Genomic DNA, 20854 nt, shown 5'->3' on the forward strand with positions numbered 1-20854 from the left:
GGGTAGGAGCTGTCTCCAGCTGAGTGTGGGGCAGGTGAATACAATCTGTCAAGTATCACTCCTTGTTATCAGCCAATTGAAACTGCTAAGGAGATAACTGTAGCACAAGTGAATACAGTTTATTGCTCTCTGTTATCAGCTATTTCTGGCCAGAATCATTGCTTCCTGTTGATGAATGGGACATTGCACAATTTCTACATTTTAGCTGTTAATGCGTTTTTCCAAAATTGACTTATGTCCCATTCACAGTTTGGGGGTTAAGTCTGATTTATGGGCATCTTATCACTGAGAAGAGGGGTCCCGTGTTGCCCTCATGCTGCAACACCCACAGGGATGTGGAGATTGAATGGAGCGGCGGTCACACATACGTGGCACAGCTCCATTCATTTTAGTAGGGCTTATGGAAATAGCTGAGAATAAGCGCTCGACTATCTCCTGTGGCCTCATAAGACCCCCAACAACCTCGGAACAAGAGTCCCGTGTCCACCTCTCCTCATCACCGCAGACTGACGGCACCATCCGTGGTGAGGGGGATTGTATGGAGCAACGGTTGTCTTCAATGGGAGCGCTTCTACAGTTACCTACATCGTTCCCCTTGAAGGTAATGGAACAGCACTGAGCATGCTCAACCGCTACTCTATTCAATCTCCTCCTTACTGCGAGGGGGACATGTAACAGCCATTCTTGGGATCAGTGAGGGTCTCAGCAGTGAGACCCCCCCCCCCCCCCCCCCCCCCCCATCGGACCTTTATCACCTGTCCTGTAGATGGGTGCTAAAAGTCATTTTTGCCATAGCCATTGACAGGTTTAACTGAAAAGTTGACCGATTATGGTAGTAAGCTTGCAAGACTACTTGGGTTTCATCATCAGGTTTATTTAAACCGATTCCAATGGGAAGACCTGAATAGTCCTGGCCTCATCTTGCTAGTTAATAATTACTAAGCATTAACTACCGAGGACGCTCGCTCTGTAGCTATTGACTGGTTAATGCAGTATAAAGAGCTGTTTTTTCCTTCTCCAGCCCTCAACAGCTTCACATTCCTGTCTGTGGAACCTACTGAATTGTCATTAATGTGCCCAGGAATGTGTGTCACACACCAAGGAGCTGGCCTGAGGAACAGCACAACCCTCCTGCAATATGTCATGCCACACGAGTACACAGTACCACATCTCTTGACCTGTATGCTGGTGTAATTCTCAGTATATTCTCTTATTCTGTATATATGGACACTACACAGTCCCACTTCTCTTGTCCTGTATGCTGGTGTAATTCTCAGTATATTCTCTTATTCTGTATATATGGACACTACACAGTACCACTTCTCTTGTCCTGTATGTAGTGTGTAATTCCCAGTATATTCTCTTATTCTGTATAAATGGACACTGCACAGTACTACTTCTCTTGTCCTGTACACTGGGTGTAATTCTCAGTTTATTCCCTTATTCTGTATCTGCAGACACTACACAGTACCACATCTCTTGTCCTGTATGCTGGTGTAATTCTCAGTATATTCCCTTATTCTGTATATATGGACACTACACAGTACCACATCTCTTGTCCTGTATGCTGGTGTAATTCTCAGTATATTCCCTTATTCTGTATATATGGACACTACACAGTACCACATCTCTTGTCCTGTATGCTGGTGTAATTCTCAGTATATTCCCTTATTCTGTATATATGGACACTACACAGTACCACATCTCTTGTCCTGTATGCTGGTGTAATTCTCAGTATATTCCCTTATTCTGTATATATGGACACTACACAGTACCACATCTCTTGTCCTGTATGCTGGTGTAGTTCTCAGTATATTCTCTTATTCTGTATATATGGACACTACACAGTACCACTTCTCTTGTCCTGTATGCTGGTGTAATTCTCAGTATATTCCCTTATTCTGTATATATGGACACTACACAGTACCACATCTCTTGTCCTGTATGCTGGTGTAATTCTCAGTATATTCTCTTATTCTGTATAAATGGACACTACACAGTACCACTTCTCTTGTCCTGTATGCTTGTGTAATTCTCAGTATATTCCCTTATTCTGTATATATGGACACTACACAGTACCACTTCTCTTGTCCTGTACGCTGGTGCAATTCTTAGTATCTTCCCTTAGGACTAGTGCCCATGGCCGTGATGGGCTCCACAAGCGGACTTCCACAGCGGAGTCCGTCATGGTGCCCCCAGAGAGACCCCATACTTACCTCCGGATGCGCTGCCTGACGTTCCGCATGACTCTCCGGCACACATGCGCAGTAGAGCACATGACGTTCCGGCAGTGTGATGTGACGCGCCAGCAGCGGGCAGGGAAGCGGTTTCACGCTATCTTCCGCTGTGCGGAAGATAGCGTGACGGACGGCTTCCATTGACTGCAATGGAAGCCGTCCGTGTGTACACTCGTGGCAAATAGAACATGCCACGGGTGATTGCAAGCGCTTTCACGGAGCGGAATTCCGCACCTTGAGCATTGCGCTATTAGGTTCCATAGAACCTAATAGCTGCGGGCCAACGCCGCGGATTTCCGCCGCGTAATATGCGTCGGAAATCCGCCTATGGGAATTAGGCCTTATTTTGTATATATGGACACTACACAGTACCACTTCTCTTGTCCTGTATGGTGGTATAATTCTCAGTATATTATCTGATTCTGGCTGCCTACTTCAAAAAGAAAATTGATGACATCCGTCAGGAAATAACTTCCCAACCCCAGACTAGCCCTGACCCTAGTCTTGTCAGCACTGCATCTAGCTCCTGCTCACTGTCTGTACTCGGACCAACGACAGAGGAAGAAGTCTCCAAATTGCTCTTCTCTGCTCGCCCCACCACCTGCGCTAACGACCCCCTCCCCAGTGGTCATCTCCCATCTCACCACTATATTCAACCTCTCTGGCATCTTTCCATCTCCTTTCAAACACGCCATCATATCCCAACTGCTAAAGAAGCCGATTCTTGATGCGACTGATGCTGCCAACTACCGGCCCCATCTCTAATCTCCCCTTCATCTCTAAACTACTAGAACGCCTGGTTTACTCCCGCCTTGTAAGCTATCTTTCAGAGAACTCTCATCTCGATCACCTACAGTCTGGCTTCTGACCCCAACACTTGACAGAAACTGCCCTTACAAGAGTATCCAATGACCTACTGACAGCTAAATCGAGGGGCGATTACTCCCTACTGATCCTCCTCAACCTCTCCGCAGCATTCGACACTGTTGACTACAAACTCCTCCTCAGTATGCTACGCTCCATTGGCCTAAAGGACACTGCTCTCTGCTGGTTCTCCTCCTACCTGTCTGACCGCTCTTTCAGCGTCTCCTTTGCTGGCTCTACCTCCCCTCCTCTTCCCCTTGCTGTTGGGGTCCTCCAGGGCTCGGTCCTCGGCCCCCTCCTTTTCTCTATCTACACAGCCCCTATTGGACAAACCATCCAGGAGATTTGGCCCCCAATACCACCTCTACGCTGATCACACCCAGCTATACACCTCTTCCTGTGACATCTCTGCACCTTTCTTCCAAAACATCACCGACTGTCTGTCCGCTGTCTCTAACACCATGTCCTCTCTCTACTTAAAACTAAACCTCTCTAAAACTGACTTACTGGTATTTCCGCCCTCCAATAACCGACCTCCTCCTGACATCTCCATCTCAGTGTGTGGCGCCACCATAACTCCTAGACAACACGCCCGCTGCCTTGGGGTTATATTCGACTCAGATCTCTCCTTTACCCCCTACATTCAATCTCTGGCCCGAACATGTCAGCTGCACCTCAAGAACATCACAAGAATCCGCTCTTTTCTCGCTGTGGACACCCTAAAAACGCTTACTGTTGCCCTCATCCACTCCCGGCTCGATTATTGCAACTTGTTGCTGATCAGCCTCCCCTGCACCAGACTCTACCCTCTCCAATCCATCCTGAATGCGGCAGCCAGGCTCCTCTTCCTGTCCAGCCGCTACTCGGACGCCTCTGCCCTGTGCCAGCTGCCCGTTAAATACAGAATTCAATTTAAACTTGCTACCTTCATCCACAAAGCCCTCCACAGCGCAGCGCCCCCCTATATTGCCTCCCTCGTCTCAATCCATCACCCAGCCCGGGCTCTCCGCTCTGCTAACGAAACCAGACTGAGGGCCCCTCTAATTCGAACTTCTCATTCCCGACTTCAAGACTTCTCCAGAGCAGCACTGGTCCTCTGGAACGCACTACCAAAGGCTACCCGAGCAATCCAGGACTCACAGAACTTCAGGCGTGCTCTAAAAACGCACCTCTTCAGGGAGGCATACCGCATTCCCTAAACAAACTCCTCTAAATGCTCCATGACCTATTGACTTCAATCCCTGCTAGCCATCATAAACCACTCCTGCAGTCATACCGATTCTGGATTCTGCCGTCACACGACCAAATGTCTGACCATTGTCTGTGTATAGAATCCCTCAGTCTCCACCTCGCCATACCGTGCACACCTCACCCCATTACTTGTAGTATGTAAGCTCGTTGGAGCAGGACCCTCACCCCTATTGTTTCCATCAACTGACTACTATGTAACCGTGGTTTTGTAACTTTTGTATTTTTTTTATCTTCTTCTATTCTATGTCAGCGCTGCGGAATATGTTGGCGCTATACAAATAAAGATTAGTATTATATGGACACTACACAGTACCACTTCTCTTGTCCTGTATGCTGGTGTAATTCTCAGTATATTCCCATATCCTGTATATATGGACACTACACAATACCACTTCTCTTGCCCTGTATGTGGGGTGTAATTCTCTATATATTCTATTATTCTGTATATATGGACACTACACAGTCCCACTTCTCTTGTCCTGTATGCTGGTGTAATTCTCAGTATATTCCCTTATCCTGTATATATGGACACTACACAATACCACTTCTCTTGCCCTGTATGTGGGGTGTAATTCTCTATATATTCTCTTATTCTGTATATATGGACACTACACAGTTCCACTTCTCTTGTCCTGTATGCTGGTGTAATTCTCAGTATATTCTCCTATTCTGTATATATGGACACTACACAGTACCACTTCTCTTGTCCTGTATGTGGGGTGTAATTCTCAGTATTTTCCCTTATTCTGTATATATGGGCACTACGCAGTACCACATCTCTTGTCCTGTATGCTGGTGTAATTCTTACTATATTCCCTTATTCTGTATATATGGACACTACACAGTACCACATCTCTTGTCCTGTATGCTTGTGTAATGCTCAGTATATTACCTTATTCTGTATATTTGGATACTACACAGCAATTCTCTTGTCCTGTATGCTGGTGTAATTCTCAGTATATTCTCTTATTCTGTATATATGGACACTACACAGTACCACATCTCTTGTCCTGTATGCTGGTGTAATTCTCAGTATATTCCCTTATTCTGTCTTTATGGACACTACACAGTAGTACTTCTCCTGTCCTGTATGCTGGGTGTAATTCTCAGTATATTCCCTTATTCTGTATATATGGACACTACACAGTACCACTTCTCTTGTCCTGTATGCTGGGTGTAATGCTCAGTATATTCTCTTATTCTGTATATATGTCCACTACACATTACCACTTCTCTAGTCCTGTATACAGGTGTAATTCTCAGTATATTCCCTTATACTGTATATATGGGCACTACACTGTACCACTTCTCTTGTCCTGTATGCTGGGTGTAATTCTCAGTATATTCTCTTAGGCCGGCTTCACACGAGCGTGACGGGCTCCGCCGTGTAATATTCCGCAGTGAAGCCCGTCACGGCGCCGCCCAGAGACCCCATACTTACCAGCGGAAGATAGTGTGAAGACGCTTCCCCCGCCCACCGCCGTCGTGTCATGTGACACGCCCACCGCGTCACATGACGCGGCCGGCCGTGTCACGTGACGCGCCGGCCGCGTCATATGACGCGGTGGCCGTAGGCGGGAAAGCGTTTTTTTACGCTATCTTCCGCTGGTTACAGCGGGAGATAGTGTGAACGGACGGCTTCCATTGACTGCAATGGAAGCCGTCAGCGCGTACACCCGCAGCAAATAGAGCATGCTGCGGGTGAGGACGGGTGATTTCACGGTGCGAAATTCCGCGATGGAATTCCGCACCGTGAGCATTGAGCTATTAGGTTCAATAGAACCTAATAGCAGGGGGCAACGCAGCGGATTTTTGCCGCGAATTTACGCGGCGTAAATCCGTTCGTGGGAAGGAGGCCTTATTCTGTATATATGTCCACTACACAGTACCACTTCTCTTGTCCTGTATGCTGGTATAATTCTCAGTATATTCTCTTATTCTGTATATATGGACACTACACAGTACCACTTCTCTTGTCCTGTATGTTGGGTGTAATTCTCAGTATATTCTCTTATTCTGTATATATGGACACTACACAGTCCCACTTCTCTTGTCCTGTATGCTGGTGTAATTCTCAGTACATTCCCTTATTCTGTATATATGGACACTACACAGTACCACTTCTCTTGTCCTGTATGCTGGGTGTAATGCTCAGTATATTCTCTTATTCTGTATATATGTCCACTACACAGTACCACTTCTCTTGTCCTGTATGCTGGTGTAATTCTCAGTACATTCCCTTATTCTGTATATATGGACACTACACAGTACCACTTCTCTTGTCCTGTATGCTGGGTGTAATGCTCAGTATATTCTCTTATTCTGTATATATGTCCACTACACAGTACCACTTCTCTTGTCCTGTATGCTGGTGTAATTCTCAGTATATTCTCTTATTCTGTATATATGGACACTACACAGTACCACTTCTCTTGTCCTGTATGCTGGTGTAATTCTCAGTATATTCCCTTATTCTGTATATATGGACACTACACAGTACCACTTCTCTTGTCCTGTATGGTCGGTGTAATTTTCGGTATATTCTCTTATTCTGTATATATGGACACTACACAGTACCACTTCTCTTGTCCTGTATGCTGGTGTAATTCTCAGTATATTCTTTTCTGTATACACGGACACTACACAGTACCACTTCTGTGCGGTGGTGCATATTCATATACTTATGTTCTCTTATCTTGGTATGCTGGTTGTAGGTCTGAGTTCCTTGCAATGGATAATACATGACATCTCTGCAGGTGACATCATAGGCTGGAGTCACATAGCAGACTGCTACAGCAAATGATACAACGGCGTGATGCAATTAGAATGCATCAGACATACATGTAGTGAATGCTACAGTAATTAGGTGGAGTATCAGCCCCAAGCACAAGAGTACACTGCTGTGCACACACATACACAGGGCCCTATTTCTGCTACACTATGCACACCCTTGTCCTCCATTATTATTTATATTCCAGCGCCATTGATTCGCAGGATGCCTCATATGAAATATAGGGGGGGGGGGGCACATATAAAACATGAACTATACAAACTGGGTGTACAATAAACCTGAGCTTGCTAAGTGACTAATACAAAATCCTACTTGGCCCACAATTGGGTTAACCATATGGGGTGGAGGTTGTTGCCCAGGGTTAATTTCTCATACCTAACAGGAGTGGAGGGGACCTGTTCCCCACCTCCTGCCCATAGATGGAGTGCTTTAGTGTATGGGCGGTCGGTGGGGGTCCTCTGGGACACCGTGGACTTTGGTTGTCTGTGGGAATTGTTGCTGATGTGACATATTGGATGCACCACCTGCATCTGTTATTAGTAGGCGACGCAAGTGCTTGACATCTCAGGATGGTCATGTGTCTACGCCATACGGATGATGACCCCTGCATAGCATCTACTGGAGAGACCCTTAGTGTGAAGCCCCCATCAGCTGCTGCTACTCCTACGTTTGTTTGTTTGAGTGAGCTGAGCTCTGCTGCATTGAGTATTGGCGCTGTTCTATATGGAGCGCACATCCTGCGGCGGCGTAAATATTACATGAGTGCCGGGGACAGAAATCCCGGAGCGTAAGCTGCAGACAGAATATTATGTGCATGGCCGGCATTCACCACCTCTTATGGACCGCGTACTGCAACTGCTCCGTGAAGTGCGTGGGGCGCAGAACACAGATGATTGGATACTGTTCATTATAGCTCCACCGACCCCCAGCGTTACGGGGGAATTACTATGGCCATCATATGGTCGGAATAGCAAAGGAACCTGATTTATTTATTTATTTTTTTTTATATATATAATAGTTTAAATAAATAAATCCTACCCCCGCACCCCCCACCCCAATCGCAGCATGCTCTATTCCTAAGCGGATTCTGCGCAGACTGCTTCTATTAAAGTCAATGGAAGCCATCTGACCTGTGGCCCTTCTGCAGTCATCACTGCGGAAAGGTGGCGGGATCCGCATTATCTGTACTGCGCACAATTCTGATAATATTGCTGCGGACAGGTACACAGTCCGCAGTTCGCCTGTGTGCAGGTGACCTACTTCTAGTTGTGTTAAGACTAAAAAGAATAGTAAAGGGTGCAGGCGAAACTCGGGGTGTTTTGATATATTGATGGATCCATTGATTAACCCTTTGTTCTCATCTTAACGCTGTATATCCTCTGCTGGTGGTAATCTAGTCAGTATTTGGCATCCGTTTTTACAGACGTCGTACGGCCATTCCTTTGCCTAGTGGCTATGAGGACGTGGTTTGTCACCGCAGGCATATTGGGCTTGATTTATACTTGCATCATCAGTGTAATTGGTGGCGCTGGGTTGTTTTGGGTGTTTTTCCCATATTGATGCGGTATGATACTCGGTATCGGCATGTGTTGCTGTACGTTACATGCTGATGTTGCGATCAGATTTAACGACTGTAGGCGGCTGAAGGTTCTCTTACAGCAAACGATTATCGTTTGAACGTGCGAATGACGTCAGAGTCTCCCAGCAGCCTGTTTATACAGCAGGTACATCATTGGCGCGTTCATACGAGAAATCGATCACTTTCACTGTATCAGTGACTGAGAGGGACAGAACATCCGTATTTAACCCGAACCGTAAGTGAACGAACCAACAATGACTTTTATGCTGCATAAAATGAATGATGAGTGAAAAGTGAATGCTAGTTTGTCATTCGCTAACATTTAGACTAATGATTATTGTTCCCCTTCGATCATTTGAACCTTTTTTTTTTTTTTTTTTTTTTTTAACGAATCGTTTGTCTAAAAGCACCCTTGGATACAACTGTTATGCTTGTAACCGTGATTATCATCGTTTCTGTTTGGACCAATGTCATCACTCTTACCTTAGTTTAATGAATGTTTAAATGTGTTGGGGCGTGGCGATGGTTGGGAACACGCCTGTCACTGGTGCATGTGGGCAATGTCTGACGCTGACTAATCCTGAACGTGGGTCGGTCGCGTGCGCCCTCCAGTGTGGGTGGGCATTTCTTTGGTTTTTCGTTCACTTGCTCCAACCTGATCGGTATAGGATAGAGACGTGGTTATGAGCTATATAATGATTCTTTTACAGGGGCCGACAGTTGGGTAAACGAATGCATGAGCGCGGACGTCACCGCTAAGGTCGCCAGCCTTCGTGCAGAGGGTTTAGACTGAAAGGCATCGTTGGCTTCTCTTCTATGTGAAGCAGGGAGCATTTACACCCAACGAGAAGCCAGCGATAGTCATTCACTTATGAACGATGCCTGTTTACTGTGAATGGAGGCAGGTGGCAGGAACGATCCCCTGCGCTGTTCACTAAGCGTTGCTGTGTAAAAGCACAGGCACTATTATCGCTGGGGCTACCAGCCGGGCATCTGCGTCCAACAGATGATCCCATGTAAAAGGGCCCTTAGGCTCAGGAAGACCCTACTGTCACTATGCAGGATGCTCCCAGAATCTCACGGATATGGCCGCCCTTCGGGTTCTTTTCTAGGCTGTATTTTTTTTGTTTATTTTTTTTTCCCCTATGCAAGTTTTGTCCGATTCTGAGATGAATAAAACTTGCATGAGAGAAAAACCCATTTATTTGAATGGGTTAATTCATGCAAGCAATTTTTTTTTTCTTCTACCCTCCCGGACCTCTAGTTTGAGTCTTGAAAAAAATGCTACATGTCCTTTTTTTTTGTGCAAATCTTGTTCAACAATCATCCATTTTCTATGGGAGGATTAAAAAAAAAAAATCACATACCATGCAAATCCCATAATAACATGTGTGTGGTGCATTAACACGTTACTATGGGGACCACATGATAACAAAAGAAAAATAGGAAATGTAAAATGGATGCAAATTGCGTATGAAAACTCACCTATTTGAATACAGTCCTATTGAGCGAATTCTGCTCTGTATCTTGAAGGTGTTTTCCAGGCAGCGCCGGCTGTCAGTGCCGGGATACACCGGGGTCGGAACGGAAGCCACTGTCGTGGCTGGGTCTCGTAATCAATGGGACCCCAAGCCTTCAATTACAAGCGCAGCCCCTATTGAGTCCATGGAGCGGTTTCCCACTCACTAGGCGCCCCTCTCCAGCTCTGTCTCCACAAAGTTTGCACGTGGCGGCAGCTTGACGCTTTCTGTGCGCGGATCTCCTCTAGAGATGTGTGATGCTATCTGCTGAGCCTATAATGTGTGAAGCTGTCTGCTTGGGCTATAGAAAAAATTAGTCGCAGAGAAACCCTATAGCCGAATGGTTCAATCTCTGGACAGAACTCAACAGCGCCGGGGGCAGATCTTATTGACTATAATGTGCTTTGCCCACTTTCCGCACAGCTGCTGCCTTTTGGACGGAACAAAAAGCGCTGCCTGCAGTATTTTCAGACGGATCTGCAATGGAACCTCCGCCTGAAGGTTCTCACGCAGATGTGATACTGGCCTAACCCTTACATCCCCAGACTCAGTAGGTCACCTACTTTCAACCCATAAGCTTAGCTCATAGGGATAAAAGATTCCTTTTAACCCCTTTAATGGCATGCCTGGAAAATCTCTGGGGCTTGCTGCACTGACCATGCAGTTAAACCCCGGAAGATTTCCGTGGACAGCTCTAGTGCTGAAATGCTGGCCAAGACGCACAGTTATTGTGCCACTGTACACGTTTGTCACTTTGAATTACCTTAGGAAAATTTCCCGAGCTTGCTGGACTGACACGGTATTAATAAACCTGCCACTGAAGAGGTTAAGCCCATGTTTATGACCTTGATTAGTAGTGAGTGGGTTAGAGTGGTATGTGTGCCCCTGTACTCCATGTAAGTAGCCGTTATTAGGTGTTATGTCCTCTTTGTGATTGCAGAGCTCTGATATTACAAATGGGATGTATGTGGACACAGAAGAAGCCTACAGTGACTGCGAGCTGTTCCCGGACGAGGACAGTATAACTCTCGGGCAGCAAGACATCCGCCATGAATCTGACCTGGACAGTGCAATTGAGAGTACCCAGAGCTCGGAGGCATCTGATGAATGTCATGGGGGTGGCAAGGATCTGGCGGTGCTCTACCTCCCTGGAGAACAGTAAGCAAATGCTCTGGAACAGTGGTGTCCAGTGCAGAAGTCAAGGAGTACTTGGAGGGTGGGTATGACTGTAGTTGGGGTTCTACTATCTGTCTTTGGTTGTAGAGTCTGAGGGCATGGACATCTCCTCCTCATTCAGATCTGTGGTTAGGGGTTGTATGCAAGGCTTCCCATAGTGTTGGGTAATTTAAAGGGACTGTCTCTGAGATGGATCCAGTCTGTATTTTGGCTCCGTGACAATTGATTTTCTCTCTCTACAGGAATCTCCTCAATCCCTCTGCCTCATCAGACTTTTCCAGTCACTCCACAGCCTCCCTGATCAGCAATGAGGAGCAGTTTGAGGACTATGGTGAAGGTGATGACATCGATTACACCCCAGGGAGCCCTTGCCCTGATGATGAGAGCAGAACCAATGCCTTCTCTGACCTAGGCTCCTCTGTCTCCTCCAGGTAGACCTACATCATGCATGTACTAGTTGCCCAGTCTCCTTTCGAAAATAACCCTATGACCCTATATTTCTATATAGTGCTGGACAGACACCGCTTAAGATGAGGCACATGTACAACAGCGAGTTACTAGACATGTACTGCACCCAGTGCTCCAAGAAGATCACGCTCCTCAATGACTTGGAGGCCCGTCTCAAGAACCTCAGATGCAACAGGTGACTTGTGTGATGCTTATTTTGGGCTAGAACCAATCTGCGAGCCAGAATGTAATGTATGAGAAGAGGTCACTTATAGGTGCTGATCAAACCACCATAGACATCTCATCTCGGAACAGCGCCCAGCTCTTGTCCGTGTCCACCTGTTTCATGTAGGGGAGAAGAGCGGTGTAATGATGGAGTTGTTCCACTTTCATTTGAAAATGTTGTGGAAGTTGGTAGGTTTATATTGCCCATGGGAATGGGCATAGAGCCTACATAGGCCAGTGCCACCCACACCACATGGGCTGCCTCAATGGCACATGCCACTTATCATTTAGAAGACCTGTGTGATCTGGGGCTTATGATGGGTTGTTGTCTGGTGTCCAATATAATATAATATGAGATGAGTACAAGGTGCGGTCAGGGGAATTCCATCATGGGGTGCTGCTTTATGTACTGCAGAATTTAGTGAGATACGTAAATTTGTAGATTCTATAGTTTTACTTTTTTTTTTTTTTTTGTTCTTTTTTTGCAGCCCGAACAGGAAGATCTCCAGTACGGCTTTTGGAAGGTAAATGTGATTTCTAGATACGGAGTGGTTTTTATTATTGCTATTGTAATTTAAAGTTTAGTGAGCCTTATTAACCCCTTAAAGACCAGAGTGGTTCGGTTTTAACCCCTTAGTGACGGTCCAATAGTGTTTTTACGTCCTGCCATTGTAGGACGTGTATGGAGGGAGATAGCGCCGCTATCTCCCTCCATACAGCACGGGGGTCAGCTGTTTATTACAGCTGACACCCGCGGGCAATAGCTGCAATCGGCCACGCAGCCGATCGCAGCTATTAACTCTCTAAATACATAAATACATACATACATAGTAACATAGTTCGTTAGGCTGAATGAAGACATTGTCCATCTAGTCCAGCCTGTCTATCCTCCTGTGTTGATCCAGAGGAAGGCAAAAAAAATCAAGAGAAGAAGCCAAATAGCCCCCTTGGGGAAAAAGGAGTGAATTTCTTACCGCAAATTCCTTTTTTCCGAGTCATCCTGACGGCAGACATGGAGGTTGTACCTTGACCTTGTAGGGACAGGAAGCAAGAGACTTCAAAAGGCTCCTCCCACCTCCCATTCTCCAGTGTCTTCTAAATTACTTACATGGACATGTCGTGGTTAACCAAGGAAGATATTTTATTTGCTCCAAAACAAAAATAACATGGTTAATTCCATTTGAACATAAACAAGAAGGGTAGCTTACCCGAGTTTTAACAAAAGATATTATGCAAAAATTCTTCGCATGAAAAAATGTCCAACATAGGAGCCTCTGGGTTACAGATTCGTACCTGCATAATCGTAGACATATATGTGTGAGTTTTGGGAGGGAATAACGTGCCGTCAGGATGACTCGGGGAAAAAAGGAATTTTCGGTAAGAAATTCACTTCTTTTCCCTGGCGTCATCCTGACGGCATACCTGGAGTATACCAGATTATTTTCTTAGGGGGGGACCACTGCCTGCAAGACCTTTCTCCCGAATGAGAGGTCGGAGGAGAGGTCCATATTCAACCTGTAATGTTTAGCAAACATGTGCAGGTCGGACCATGTGGTCGCCTTGCATATTTGGTCCGGCGTCGCCATAGCCCTCTCTGCCCAGGAGCAGGATACTGCCCTGGTTGAATGGGCCTTGAGTCCTTCCGGCATAGGTCTGTCGTTGGAAGAGTAGGTCTGCTGGATTGTGGTTTTTATCCAGCGGCTAATGGACCTCCTAGAAGACGCTCTTCCTCTGCCCGGCCCCTGAAATTGAACAAAAAGACAGTCAGCCTTCCTAAAGTCTAAGTAGCATAGAATGGCCCTCCTTACGTCCAGGGTATGGTAGTCTCTTTCCCTATCATTTTTGGGATCCTGACAGAAAGATGGGAGGATAATTTCCTGTTGTCTGTGGAATTTCGAGGCTACCTTTTGGAAGAAAAAAGGGATCTGTTTTTAGTATGACCTTATCATCCTGGACTAGTAGATAAGGTGTCTTACAAGACAGGGCCTGGAGCTCGCTTACGCGCCTCGCTGTTGTGATTGCTACCAGAAATACGGTTTTTAAAGTGAGGTACCTAATTGATATCTGATCAATGGGCTCAAAGGGGGTTTTACAGAGATTCTGGAGAACTAGGTTCAGGTCCCAGGGGGGAACCGTACTACGGCCAACCGGCCTCATCCTTTCTGCTGCCTTTATAAACCTGCGGATCAGTCTATGATCTGCTAACGGTTGGTCTAGAATGGCCGAGAGCGCTGATACCTGTACTTTTAGGGTCCCTGGTCTAAGGTTTTTATTTAGATGCTCCTGGAGGAAGTCCAAGATCTCCGCCACCAAGGTGTCAAGATTGGAGACTTCCAGCCCCCTCCAGGAGGAGAACCTTTTCCAAATTTTGTTATTAATAGCTGATGTAACAGGTTTGCGAGACTGGCGTAGAGTTGCGATAACTCTGGAGGACAGACCTTGTCTCAGTAACGTCTGTTCCCCAATATCCAGACTGTGAGGTTCAGTCTCTCTAAATTGGGGCACAACACTGGGCCCTGTGCTAGGAGATCCTTCCTGGTTGAAATGCAGATTGGCTCCGCGATGGCGAGTCTTAGGAGTACTGAAAACCATGCCCGTTTTTCCCAGTATGGGGCGATTAGGATCAGGGTGATATGGCTTTGCTGGACCTTCTGCAAGACTCTCGGGAGAAGGGGTATGGGGGGGAAGGCATACGCCAGACTGAAGTCCCAACTCTGAGAAAAAGCGTCTATCCCCCCGGCCCTGTCCCTCGGATCTAGGGAAAAGTAGACGGGGCATTTTGAATTTCGGTTGTTCGCGAACAGGTCCACCTGTGGATTGCCCCAGGTGTCTGCAATAAGTTGAAATTCCTCTTGATTCAGGGACCATTCCCCGGGGTCTAGGCGTCTTCGACTGAGAAAGTCGGCTGTTAGGTTCTGGGACCCTTTGAGGTGGACCGCCGTCAGGGACTGTACCATGGTCTCGGCCCATCCAGAAGATCCAGACTGTTAATTTCAGTAAGTGGAAATTCCTGGTGCCTCCCTGGTGGCGAATAAGGGAAACGGCTGTCATATTATCAGAGAAGATCTTAACATCTTTCTTCTTTAGGATATCCTGAGCTCTGTGAAGCGCCTCCCAGATGGCCCTAAGCTCTCTGAAATTTGAGGTATGGCTACGCAACGCTGGACCCCATTCGCCCTGGAGCAGGCGCTGCCCCACTTGCGCTTCCCAGCCAGACTGGCTTGCGTCGGTGACTACAGAAATAAAGGGCTCTGCCACCCATGGGGACTCTGCTTCTAGGTTGTCTGTTCACCGCCACCAGCGAAGGGACCGTGTGACGGATGATGACATGGGCATCCTGATGTCCAGGGAGGTCGTTGCCCCGTCCCAGTTGCCCAGGAGGGCCCTCTGGAGCGTGCCTGGGCCCAAGGAATAATGCTAATACAAGAGGTCATGAGGCCCAGGAGCCTCATCGCGTCCCTAATTTTTATTTGTTTCTTCTGGTTGCATTTTTGTGCTGCCTGTCTAAGGCTTTCCTGCCTGGGTGGAGGCAAGGATGAGGTCTGCGACACAGTCTATCCGCACCCCCAGGACGGTTTTGCGTGTCTCGGGGGAAAGGCTAGATTTAGGGAAGTTAACTATCCACCCCAGTCTCTGAAATAGGGAGATCACTCGGCTGGTATCTTCTTTGAGGATCTTTGGCGAGGATCCTATTACCAGGAAATCGTCCAGGTAGGGGATGATGTTTATGCCTGCTACATGGAGATGCACCACCATCTCTGCCACTATTTTGGAGAATATTCTGGGTGCCGTTGAAATGCCGAAAGGTAGGCATTGACATTGAAAGTGGCGTACACTGCTCCCTATCCTGATGGCAAACCGCAGGTACTTGTGATGTTCCGGCAGGATTGGGACGTGGTAGTACGTGTCCTTTAGATCGACGGTACTCATAAAGTACCCTCTTTCAATTAAAGTTACTGCTGACCTGACGGTTTCCATTTTAAACCTTTTATAGGTAATGTATTTGTTCAGGCCCTTCAGATTAAGGATCATCCGGAAGCTGCCGTTTTGGTTTTTTGATAAGGAAGAGGGGTGAGTAGAAACTCAGGCCCTGCTCTACCGTGGGGACACGAACTACTGCCCCCATTTGTAGCAGATTGGAAATTTCGTTCTTAAAGATAACCTGCAGAGCAGGGGATTGTGTGGGCGTGACTCTGACGTTATTAGGGGGCCGTGTGAAGAATTCTATTCTGTACTCCTGGGCTATGAGCTGCAGAACCCACAAGTTGTCTGTAATCTCCTGCCATTCCTGGGAAAATTTTTGTAGTCTACCCCCCCCCCCCCCCCACCCGGTAATCCTCTATGGGGGTAGAGGTTGTTTCTGTCTTACCCCTGCCTCCTTTGGGGTAGGACCAGCGCCCCGTGTTTCCTTTGCCCAGTAGGCCCTGAAGGATGGCTGCCGTCTGTGGGGAAGTCCGGTCCTCGCCTGGTCCAGAAACTGTGGGTCTTGTCGGTAGCCTTCTTGAGGATCTCCTCCAAGTCCGCACCAAATATGTGTTGGCCATGAAAGGGAATGTTACACAGTCTCCCTTTGGATGCCGTATCCGCTTTCCACGTTTTCAGCCAGACCGCCCTCCTGGCCATGTTGGACAATGCCATGCTCCTGGCTGTCAGCCTCATAGTTTCGGCAGATGCGTCTGCCAAGAAACCTGTTGCTGATCTCAGCAGGGGTATGCACTCCTGTAATGCCTCTCTAGGGGCCGTCTGTTTGATCTGGTCTTCCAGCTTCCCTAGCCAGAGGAACATTGACCTTGCCACAGAAGTCACTGCGATGTTGGACTCCAGCGTATAAGCCGTTGTTTGCCAGGCCCGCACGGGGATTGAACCCGCAACCTTGGCGTTATTAGCACCACGCTCTAACCCAACTGAGCTAACTGGCCATCCTGGCCACCTGTGCGCCACTTTGGGAACTTCCTCATAGACGCGCACATCTTCTTCCGCGAACTGGGCTTCTCTTTATACTCGCGGGGTAGGTAGAGGTGTTTGTCCGCGCAAGCCCATTCATCCGCGATCACCTTCCTCAGGGTGTCATTTACTGGAAAGACGATGCGATTCCTTGGTCTGAGCCCTCCAAACATATCGTCCTGTATGGACCTTGGCTCTACCACATCCTTGACCTTCATAGTATCCCTGACTGCTTTAATCAGGTCATCCAGATCACCTGATGAGAAGTAGTACTTTTACTTATCCTTAGCGTCAGGGGGATGGTCGAATAATTCACCATCTGAAAGGTCGCCCAGGGATTGTTCAGAGTCTGAGCTCGTCAGCGGTATGTGGCTAGACCTTTTGGCGCCCCTTCTTTCCCACTGAGCTGGGGGGGAGGCTGGAAATTGATGCCCGGACCTCCTCTCTAACCAGGGCTCTTATATCTTCCCTGAATGCAGACTGCTCGTCCGTAAGGCTCTTGGAGGTACATTCAGGGCATAGTGGCTTTTTGTACGCCTCATCCAGTTTTTTTAACCCTTTCCAATCCACTGTCTGACCTCTGAAGACATTATGATTTAAGACTGTACAGCTTCGATGTTGGAAGACGTCTGTAGGGGTTCTCTTACTGTATATTTCCAGCCTCTTTAATGTCGGAGCCTATCCAATGTGTCACCTCATGCAGTACTGGCTTTAGCCAGCATATAGCGCCGTTGTATAACAGCAGGAAAAGAGTAAGCCCCATAGGAAAACCAGGATACAAATTGGATTGGAAAGGGTTAAGGCACAGGGCGCATTTCCTGTGTCTTTTCTTAGGGTCCTGTTTAGATCTAGTGGACTCCCTGTCCTGCAATGATACATGCATGCACATAAGGGAAAACCGCCATACATTGCTAAAAATCCCCCTGCGCACATTAACCCTGCATAAATCACACTTACGGTTTGCAGGGCTTCCACTTCTGGTTCTTTGGTAGTCGTGGTGCAGGATAGCAGTATACCAAACCAGCCTGTCAGGGTAATCCGTGGGGTTTCCATTTTTAAATCTCCCGCTATTTCCGGGTTGCTGTCGGCGTCTGACGTCACCGCGTCACTGGCTCCGCCCCCGAAGTTGCGCTCGGCCGTGCCGGCATGCCTGGAGGAGAGAGGCTTCCAAGCCTATGGCCCGCCGCGCTCCCGGCTGAAGATAACAACACAGGAACCCCGTGGAGAAGCAGGAGGGGACTCAAGGACCTCTGGCCTGCCGCTCCGCTGCAGTGGTGACACCCGGGCGGTCAGACCTGTGGCCCGCCGTACTCTTGGACCACGCTGACTTCCAGGAGGGAGGTGAGAGGGGAGGCAATCCTGTGGACCGCCAACCCCGCTGTCAGCCTTGCGGCTCCCTGGAAGGAGCTCCTCTTGCATGTCCCTGTAGGGACAGGAAGCACTGGAGAATGGGAGGCGGGAGGAGCCTTTTGAAGTCTCTTGCTTCGTGTCCCTACAAGGTCAAGGTGCAACTTCCAGGTATGCCGTCAGGATGACACCGGGGGAAAAACTCCTTCCCGACTCCCCAATGGCAATCAGACTGTTCCCTGGATCAACCCCTAATATTTCCTACCTACCTGTAACCCGGATTAACAATTGACCTAAGATTTATAACCTATAATATCCTTCCTCTCCAGAAAGACATCCAGTCGCCTTTTAAACTCCTCTATGGATTTTGCCATCACCACTTTCTCCGGCAGACAGTTCCACAGTCTAACTGCTCTTACAGTAAAGAACCCCCAATTCTGACAGCGGCATTTAAATCCCCCGAGCAATGTTCCGGGGTCCCGTACGCCCCCCCCCCCCCCCCCCTTTCTGGCGGTGAGATCGGGGGAGCCGTGCAGATGTCATGGCAGCCGAGGGCCTTCTGAAAGTCCCCAGGGCTGCCTTAGAAGACTGCCTATCAAGCATAGACTGTCTGTCAAAAAGCAGTATGACGCAATGCTACGTCATACTGCAGGAGTGATCAAAGCATTGCTTTTTGTGGTCCCCCCTGGGGGGGACTGAAAGAAAGTGTAAAAAAGGCAATAAACAAAGTTTTACTAATTATTACAAAAAAAAGAAAAGTTAAAAAAAAAAACCTTTTGCCATATTTGCAATAAAAGAATCTAAATAATGCAGAAATATGTATTTGGTATCGCTGCGTCCGTAAAAGTCCGATCTAGCAAAGTAATGCATTATTTACCCCGCACGGTGAACGTCGTCTGGAAAAAAACCCAAAAAAACCCACTCCAGAAATGCGCTTTTTTTGGTCACCCTGTTGCAAGAAAAAATGTAATAAAAAGCGATCAAAAAGTCATTTGTATACAAAAATGGTACCAACGGAAACGTCAGGACGTGCCGCACTAAATGAACAATCACACAACTATGTCGCCAAAAAAATTTAAAAAATTGTATGCAGAAAATGGAGACAAAAAAAATTTTTTAAAAATTAAATATCTTTCAAAAAAACTATACAAGTTTGATATCATAGTTATCGTATTGACCCATAGAATAAAGTTATCATTTCACTTTTGTTGCAGTTTGTGCGCCGTAGAAACAGGACGCACTGAAAGATGGCGGAATGTCTTTTTTTTTTTTTTTTTTCAATTTCTCTCCACTTTTTTTTTTTAAAGGTTTTTCAGTACATTATATGGTACATTAATTAGTACCATTCAAAAATACAACTTGTCCCGCAAAAACAAAGCCTTCATACAGCGAGGGTGGTTTAAAAGGGGGGAGGAAAAAACGAAAATATGGGGGGGGGGGGGGGAAGCAAAAAAGCTCAGTCGCTAAGGGGTTAAAGGGCCAGACAGTTTTTAGTGACGGACATTTTGATCTATAATTTGTACAATCTCCAATTACAGATTACACTTTTCCCCTGTAACTGGGGCATTGATAGGATCAGCTTCCATAGGAGCCCTAGTTACAGGGGAAACATCCCTCTATAGATATTAGTCACTGTTGGAGTTTTAGGGTCTGCTAAGACCCCATGGCTCTGACATGTTGGGCGTTTCCAGAGATCACATGATCGCCGGGTCCCATGCAGGAAACAGCATTGCTGCTTCCTGCCGTCTCTACGAAACTCACTTTGCACTATGTAGCCTGTAAATGAGAAGGCAGAAGCGGATAATGTGTGATCAGTTGGCTGGCCCTCCGAGCGGGCACATGGCATATAGGCGTGCGGTAATGGAGAAACGCTACGGTGGTGGACATGTAATATGGGGAATGTGAGCGGATCACAGGAGATTGCTGGGCAATATAGTGTCAGATACAAAGGGGTGCTGCTCATACTGCGATGGTAAATGTTGGGGAATGATGGCTAATATTGTGGCAGTTCGAGGTGCAGGACTAATGGGAATAATGTAGAGCGAAATGTGTAGGGATGGATGGGGCAGGGTAGTAGATATTAGGAATATTGGGCTACCATGAGTCACTACATAACAAGGCTGTGATCTTCTGCAGGCAACTAATGAACACCAGCAACCTGAGCAGCAGCAATGGCAGCACGGAGGACTTGTTCCGAGACAGCATTGACTCCTGTGACAATGACATAACGGAGAAGGTGAGTGTATGAGGGTATGTGTAGCGGGGAGCAGGGCAAGGGTCCTTGGAGACAAGCGGATTGTTTGAACGAGCGAATGACATCACCGCCAGCTCATTCGCTCTCAGACAGCTGGTTTAGACAGGCAGATACATCGTTGCCTCATTCAACGAGAATCGTTCTGTACCTCTAATTCACTTATACAGCGACTGTGAAATTCTGAACGAGCGCTGTTTAAACCGAACAATAAGCAAACAG

General features: G+C 47.2%; 1 protein-coding gene across 2 annotated transcripts in view; it reads left to right on the forward strand.

The window, feature by feature from the left end:
* The window catches only part of RAB11FIP4 (RAB11 family interacting protein 4), an 80459-nt gene that overhangs the window by 39538 nt on the left and 20067 nt on the right, over positions 1-20854 (forward strand). For both annotated transcript variants that reach the window (XM_066587948.1, XM_066587949.1), the window contains 5 exons: positions 11183-11400; positions 11661-11849; positions 11927-12061; positions 12579-12614; positions 20518-20617. In XM_066587948.1, the coding sequence (XP_066444045.1) occupies positions 11183-11400; positions 11661-11849; positions 11927-12061; positions 12579-12614; positions 20518-20617 (678 nt within the window). The remainder of the gene's footprint in view (positions 1-11182; positions 11401-11660; positions 11850-11926; positions 12062-12578; positions 12615-20517; positions 20618-20854) is intronic.

Source organism: Eleutherodactylus coqui, chromosome 13 (genome assembly GCF_035609145.1).
Source record: "Eleutherodactylus coqui strain aEleCoq1 chromosome 13, aEleCoq1.hap1, whole genome shotgun sequence".
NCBI classification, from domain to species: Eukaryota; Metazoa; Chordata; class Amphibia; order Anura; family Eleutherodactylidae; genus Eleutherodactylus; species Eleutherodactylus coqui.